Below are 7362 nucleotides of genomic sequence, written 5' to 3' on the forward strand. Positions count from 1 at the left end.
GAAATAGCAAAAGTACTTTGCTTAATACTTGGCTATTCTCTTTAACACAACTAAGACAAAATCTGGCTTCAGTTTCCTTGGGCCAAAAAGGAAATTCATCGTCAACCTCAATCAGCTAAGAAGCATTTTAATGAAATTTTGACGAAGTACTTAAACATAAATGGTAGATATATGCGTTCTAATAAAAATGAAGATAATAATTGAAAGTGATTGTATTTTACAGGTTTTTTCATTCTATTTTTGACTGACAACCACAAAATCCCCCTGAATTCTTATTACAGAGTCAGTAATCATAACAAGCACAAATACCCTACCTGTATGGGAACAATCAATCTGGCCAGCCCTATGGAAGTAGCTGAAGTCTGCACAACACCAGCATTATTTATGTACTTAAACTTTTATTCTTTAAAGGATTTTAAAATTACCTACATTTCAAATGTAGACTCATCCAAAGTAGTGTTCATGAAACCAAAAGTGTGATAGTCTAATTATGTTTTTTTTCCTAATACAATACATTACACGTATCGCCCGCTTTTTAAAAGTTCCCTTCACTCCACTTTGCTTTTACGAAAGAAAAAAGGTGAGATGTGAAAATAGCGTTCCATGTTTGTTTTGGAGTGAGCTGTTATAGCGGTAGTACACACCCAGAGCAGAGAGAGCAGCCCTGCCAATCTCCTTCCCCAGGGACCACACTCAACATCTCAGCATCCAGCCACCACAGCTTTGAAATGTGTCTGTGGGCATCTGTGCCTTACCTGATTTATTTTGTGCATTCGTTAGCAAGATATGTCCAGAGGTAATTGTTTCTTCCCTTTATGCCATTTGGTCTTACAAAAGGTTTCATAGAAAATCTCTATTTTCAGATAGTGGGGGAAACCAGTACTGCGCTAAAATAATAGCCCCTAAAATGATCTCAGGTACCACCAATGGTACAGGCAAACACATTTAGTGAAAATAACTAGCCTATATAATTTTCAACCTGATTTCTTTTTCATAGAAAAAACTTATGAACATATACTAATATCAAGTTTAAAAACACAAGTTAACGTTCATCTTAATGTCACGCTTGCTGCCTACACACTGCAGTATGTAATCTAGACTTTAAAACAGTTGAACAGAGGCAGCTGAGTTGATATATTGAACCCAAAATACTCATTGCCTCAGTCTCATATCGGGAAATTGTAATTTACACCAAATGAAAGTGTATAGTATGTCTGCAAAGGACAGGCTGATGTAAGATTCCACTTGTCTCCTATCTTACTGAATATACCCTCTGTGATTTCCAAGGCTGATAAGAGTTAAAGGTGGCCTTTTACTTCCTTAGGAGTGATTTCAATGCATGAGGGAGAAGAAAAGAGCAAAACTGTGGTTCAATATGACAACTCTGCTACTTGTGTTCTATAGAACAATCATTTTATTCTGAGCTCTTGATTTTAATTTGATCCATTCTCTCCACTAAATCAGTACATCCCATTCCTTCTGCTGTAGAGTTTCAAATCACCCACCACGCATCCAATGGGTGATGAGAAAGGTAAGGCCCATTAGACTTTATTGTTCCTCAAGGCAGATGAATCATCCTCAAAACTCAGGGAGCTAAGAGGGCAAATGAGTTTCATAATGATTTAAATTATGTTAAAATATCACGGTTCCCATGAACACAAACTACCCAGACTTTATCTATTAATATAAAACTCTGTAATGCTCCTAGATGTTCATTTTATTTTTCAGTGAGAGCTACGAATGAGCTCTTCCTAGCATGTAATTTCTTTGTGAAATATAGTGATTAACAACACTAGGTGAAACATTCACTTAATAAAGTTCACAGCATTGTAATAGCAAACAATAGAAAAGAAATCATGGATTCTAACCACTTTGTCCTCCTTTGGGAAAGCATCCAAGGAAGCAGAGTAAAGAGAGAGGGAAAAGAAGAGAAAAACAAAAATAAGGCATATATTAATAAACAGATTTTAAGAAAGCAATCATGTGTTACTTTAAAGTATAAAAGCACAGGTAGTTTGAAAAGTAAATATTTATTCTTACCAAAAAATAGTCACTGTTCAATCTTTCGTTGAAAATACACATATACTGATCCTGCTATAGGTTAGGTACAAAAGTTGGGAACTATAATTTCAGAACTTTTGAGAACTTGGATTATTAAATCTACATTTAAATCATTCTTCAGAAAGAAAACCTAATTCACTACCATATTTAGTCCACCTATTATTGAAAAGACATATTAAAATGCATAAAATTTGAATGAATAATTATATCAAATTACTCTTAAAATATTTATAGTTATGACCTGGGAAAATCTAAGAATGGGAAGTGTTTGTAATAAATAAAAATGAGAAAAGAAATCTGTTAACTATTTAGCCATAAATTATCCCACAAGGAAGATTTATTCATAACAGGTATTTCAAAATTTACAGTGTCACAGGAAAAAAACAACTTTATATAATTTTGTGTCCTTTGTCCAAGATTAAATATTTTAAGTTGTGCTTTGTTTTGTTTTGTTTTTTGAATATTTTTTCCAAGATTGAATGGGTTTAGTAAAGATGGATGAACTACATTAGGCTTGCTTGTCTGCTCAAAAGCATTAGGTACCTCTTAGCTCAATTTCCTTTAAACCCCTCTCCTGTTTAAAATATGAGTTTGATTCTGTTATTGGCTTGCCTCAAACCTATAATGTGAAGTTAAAAGCATTCAACAGCTATGGGCACTCAGCCCATTTGCACCCTAGCGTTCAGGGTCAGCACCCTTTCAGATTGGACGGTACCCTTACTGCATGAGTTGTTAATATTTTTTTTTTTTTTTTTTTTTTTCCTTGCGTTATGCGGGCCTCTCACTGTTGTGGCCTCTCCCATTTGCGGAGCACAGGCTCCGGACGCGCAGGCTCAGCGGCCATGGCTCACGGGCCCAGCCGCTCCGCGGCACGTGGGATCTTCCCGAAACGGGGCACGAACCCGCGCCTCCTGCATCGGCAGGCGGACTCTCAAGCACTGCGCCACCAGGGAAGCCCTGGTTGTTAATATTTTGAATACCATCACAGGTCTCATTTGCAAGAATTCATTCTAAAAATTGTGTTCAAGAATTAAAGAAGGGAAATTTAACAAATAGGTCCTGTGCACTTTTTATGCACCAGACACGATCTCAATCCAAGCTTGTTTTGGAAAGGCTTTAAGGTAGCATACGAGGATTAGCTAAAACACATAACTTTTAGGAGGAAAAAAGAAAATTTATGTGGCCATAAGAACGGAACATAAAGAAAAATTAAAGTTGCATAGATTTGAATTGTTTTAATTCTCATAACAACTATATGCATTAATTACTACCATACAGTTTCATAGATAAAGAAGCTGTTGCTCAGAGAAGTTAAGGCTACAAAGAAAATAGTAGGCTTATCTTAAGTTTAATAATGCATCTATTTTACTAAATGTCTTAATTCCCCTAGAAGAGATTTTAGAATAATACCCTACTTACAACTCAAATACACTACCAAAGAATACAACGTTGATGGGTAGGTTCACTTTAATTTTAACTGTGATTTTCCAAATTAGGAAGATGTAAGTGTAAACCACCACTTTCCCCCACGAAATTAAAATTTTGACACACTCTTTAAATATGTAAATAATTTTCATAAGACTTAGCACTCTTTTCTTTTTTTAACATGATAGCAAATTTGAAGTTACTCTCACAGAGGCTAATTATTGCTTTATACATGATTGCATTGGGTGAAATTTAATGCCACACAATCTACCTTGATTTTATCTTCGTTCAATCTGAAACATATGTTGCAGAAATTCAGGGTAGGTTGTTTTGTTCTGCTCCTTTTGTACAAGAAGAATTGGTGGTAACACGCTTCAAGGGTTTCATAATTCACGATACTAAATCTACATTAACTACTTTCTTCAGAAAATAAACTTACTCCCATAGGTAATCTGTTGGTGTTGAATGGGAATCATTTATCGAGATACACACATACAGAAAGCGCATCTTTTATGAATTATCTGCATCGCTCGTCCCCTGCTCTGGTCACGGGGGAGGCGGGGCGCATCCACCTGTGCGCACCGTGGGCGGCTCTACTCACGTTGTTGGACCGCAGGGACACGCGGCCCCCGCAGCGCGCGCAGAACTTGGTGCTGCAGTAGGAGCACAGGTGGCCGCAGCCATCGGCGAACTTGGTCTTGTGGCAGATCCCGCAGGTCGGAGCATCGTCTTTGTGCTCACCCTGGTAACGCCGTGCTTCTTCCCCTATTTTTCTCACTTGTTCCTTATAGCTTTCGAATTGTTGATGCAATCTCCTGGGCAGAAGAGAAAATGGGAGCAAGCTAAGGGAATGCTGGAAACGGGAACAAAAACACTTTTTCGTAGCAGAAGACACGTCTAGCTTTTGAACTGAAGCAAAACATACGAAGCCACTTTCCCCCCTAATCTTACCACCGGAGGTAAGAAATGTAGTAGCCTGTCTTCTGTTAGCTGCAGTAGTGCTTATTAGCCCTGAACCGTATATAAATAGACTCTGTATAATCATTCCATATAATTTCCCAACGGTGGAATTCCTGTATCCACTCCGTGCCTCTGCTTCTTTGACAGGTGATGTTCAAAGTATTTTTGACTGGGACTCAACATCTTACAACCACAATCATGTGTATATAAGGCAAACGTTATACAAGATTTTTAGCCTAACTCTGCAGAATGTGCTCTGATATTTTCTGTCTTATTCTGTTTGAAGTTTAATACAGATTACTGTTTTTAAAAAGTTTGTCACAGTAAATTGGTCCCAAGACCCATGGTTGAAGCATGATGAATACTTGGGAAATGACTATTTTAAACTACATTGCTAGGCAAGCTGTCTTCCATGAAGTGTCTTCCTTCACTTCCATTCCTGGAGACATCTGTGTGGTATCAAGTATCCCACACAGGACACAGACTGGACTGTTTATACATATATACCTATATGTGTGTGTGTGTGTGTGTGTATATATATATATATATATATATATATGTTACAGTTGAGCTAGCTTAGATCTGTCGCAACACATTACAAGCTCTAAACCATACCTTGCAAATATTCAGATTTTTCCATGCCCCAGTTTTGCTTAATCTCTCCCAGGTCATATGTATGAGAGTTGCTATTACTCTTTATTGATAACTGCTGGACTTTGGGCAACTACATTTGTTGAGGCAAAGCATTTTCCCAAGAACATTCACACTTAATATGGTTGAGGTTTCCTCTGCTCCCCATTAGTCCAAACCCCTCTCTCTCAAACTGCTACAAACAGAAACAGTTCCATGTTCTGTACAGAGCACCGTGACAGCCGGTGATTCTCCAGAGAAAGGAAGCCTTCGTTTTGTTGATGAGAACTAAGAAAATTGTCCCAGGCTTAATAGTCATTGGCTCTTACACCAAAAGAGAAACTCGTGGGAAATGTCTAAGCAGATGTATCTGTGTATCTAAGCTCGTTTGCTGGATGTGAGTTTCCCCAGGATCAGAGAACACACATGCTATTGTCAGTTAAGGCAGTTAGCGTGATGCTCCACATCTATGATAACTGTGGGGAACTGGGACTCCCTGGAAACTGTATCCAATAAGTGAAGTCCAAGCACTGCCGTGTTTGAAGTACGGGGATTTCATTATATTTTCCTTTTAACATCAACGGCTTTTGAGCAGAACTTTAACGATCACCTTAAAAGTTCTGAAATCTCTTTCTTGCTTTGCCAACTGACACTTTTTTCTATTTTAATTCTCATAATTAAAGCAAACATAGTTGCAGTAGCACATAAAGTAGTTTAGAATCTGAAACCCTTCCCAGTTTAAAGGCCAGCTAATTTCAGTTCAGAGAGGATATTGTGATATTTTATTTAATGCATGCAAGAATGTCTGATCAATTTATTGAAGAGCTGTTTGACCCATTCCAAAATGCTGAGCAGACAGGGAGTGCATGAATAAATATTTATTGTGAGAACCACCAAGTCAAACATATTTAAATTATATATATATATATATATATATATATAAATGAGAAGGAGAAAGCTAGGCTAAAGAAAAAGCTTCCCTATAAACGTATAATGATACAGAACATGTTTTAGTTTGAGTGCTGGCAAACTTTATGGTAAAAGGCCAGTTTGTAAATGTTTCAGAATTTGTGGGCCAGGCAATATCGATTGGCATCTACTCAGCTGTACTGCTGTAGCAGGAAAGTAGCATAGACAATATGTAAATTGTAAGCATGGCTGTGTTCCAATAAAACTTTATTTACAAAAAAAGATGGTAGGCCAGATTTAGCCCGTGCACCTGGTTGTCAACTCCTGATTTAGTATATGATTTATACCAAGGCATAACAGCTTGAAAATCAAAGTCTTTCTGACTTTTAAAAATTCAAATATAAAGGACTTTTATCCATTCTATAGGGCCCAATCAAAAGGCATCTGTTTCAGGAAACCTTTGTACAATATATCTGTGCAGAGCACTGAGCACTGAGATGAAACCTTTCTCTAATGCATCTCATAGCGTTTCCTCTGGTCCCTCACAGGCTACTTCATATTATTTCTACCATATATTATTACTGTTTCTGTACATGACACTTCTCTTCTACCAAACAGTAAATAGTGTTAGAAATGCACAGCTCAGCCAGCTAATAAAAACATACATCCCCTTAGTAGTAGCCGATACATCTTTGCTGAATGGAAAAGTCATATATATATAAATATATTTTTTAGTCCGTCTTGAGAAAAAACAAAAACAAAAACAAATGCGTTTATACTGAAGACTAAATACCCTGGAAAATCTTACTGCCAAAAATGCTAGAAATGCTGGATAAAATATTTAAAAGGATAACTTTTAATTCATGTTTGAGCTGAGAAGAGAGTATGGAGTTGAGTCCCTCAAAGGAGAAGTACGAAACGGGAGCAGTAATTCCGAGATGATATAGCTCTGAAGCTGACGTCTGCCCTGGGGACGTGGACGGAGGCTCTGTAAGTGAGAACTTCAGTTTAAACTTTTGCACATGTGACTGAAAATAAAAATTCCAGTTAGGCAGCCACCAAAAATAATTGAAATACAGTGTATAACGTCCGAATCGGGAGATAGAAAAGCACAGAATGAGAAAAAAGTCAATCCAAAGAAGATAAGAATTGAAACAAACAAACACAGACAATTAGAAATAGAGCATGTGATGGCAGAAACAATCCAACGTATCAGGAGTCACAGTAAGTGTAATGGACTACAGCATTATGAAAAGACAAAGTTCATCATGTTGGACTTAAAAAATTCAGCTAAATGAGGTTTAGCAGAGAAATACCCAAACTATAAAAGCACAGGATGTTTTAAATAAAATGATGGAAAAAATATATACCAGGGAA

General features: G+C 37.1%; 1 protein-coding gene across 3 annotated transcripts in view; it reads right to left on the reverse strand.

The window, feature by feature from the left end:
* The window catches only part of RIMS1 (regulating synaptic membrane exocytosis 1), a 484376-nt gene that overhangs the window by 280219 nt on the left and 196795 nt on the right, over positions 1 to 7362 (reverse strand). For all 3 annotated transcript variants that reach the window (XM_007456117.1, XM_007456119.1, XM_007456118.1), the window contains 2 exons: positions 4088 to 4301; positions 1869 to 1880 (listed from right to left, as the gene is read on the reverse strand). In XM_007456117.1, coding sequence (XP_007456179.1) covers positions 1869 to 1880; positions 4088 to 4301 — 226 coding nt within the window. The remainder of the gene's footprint in view (positions 1 to 1868; positions 1881 to 4087; positions 4302 to 7362) is intronic.

The sequence above is a fragment of the Lipotes vexillifer genome, unplaced genomic scaffold, assembly GCF_000442215.2.
Source record: "Lipotes vexillifer unplaced genomic scaffold, Lipotes_vexillifer_v1.1 scaffold693, whole genome shotgun sequence".
Taxonomy (NCBI): domain Eukaryota; kingdom Metazoa; phylum Chordata; class Mammalia; order Artiodactyla; family Lipotidae; genus Lipotes; species Lipotes vexillifer.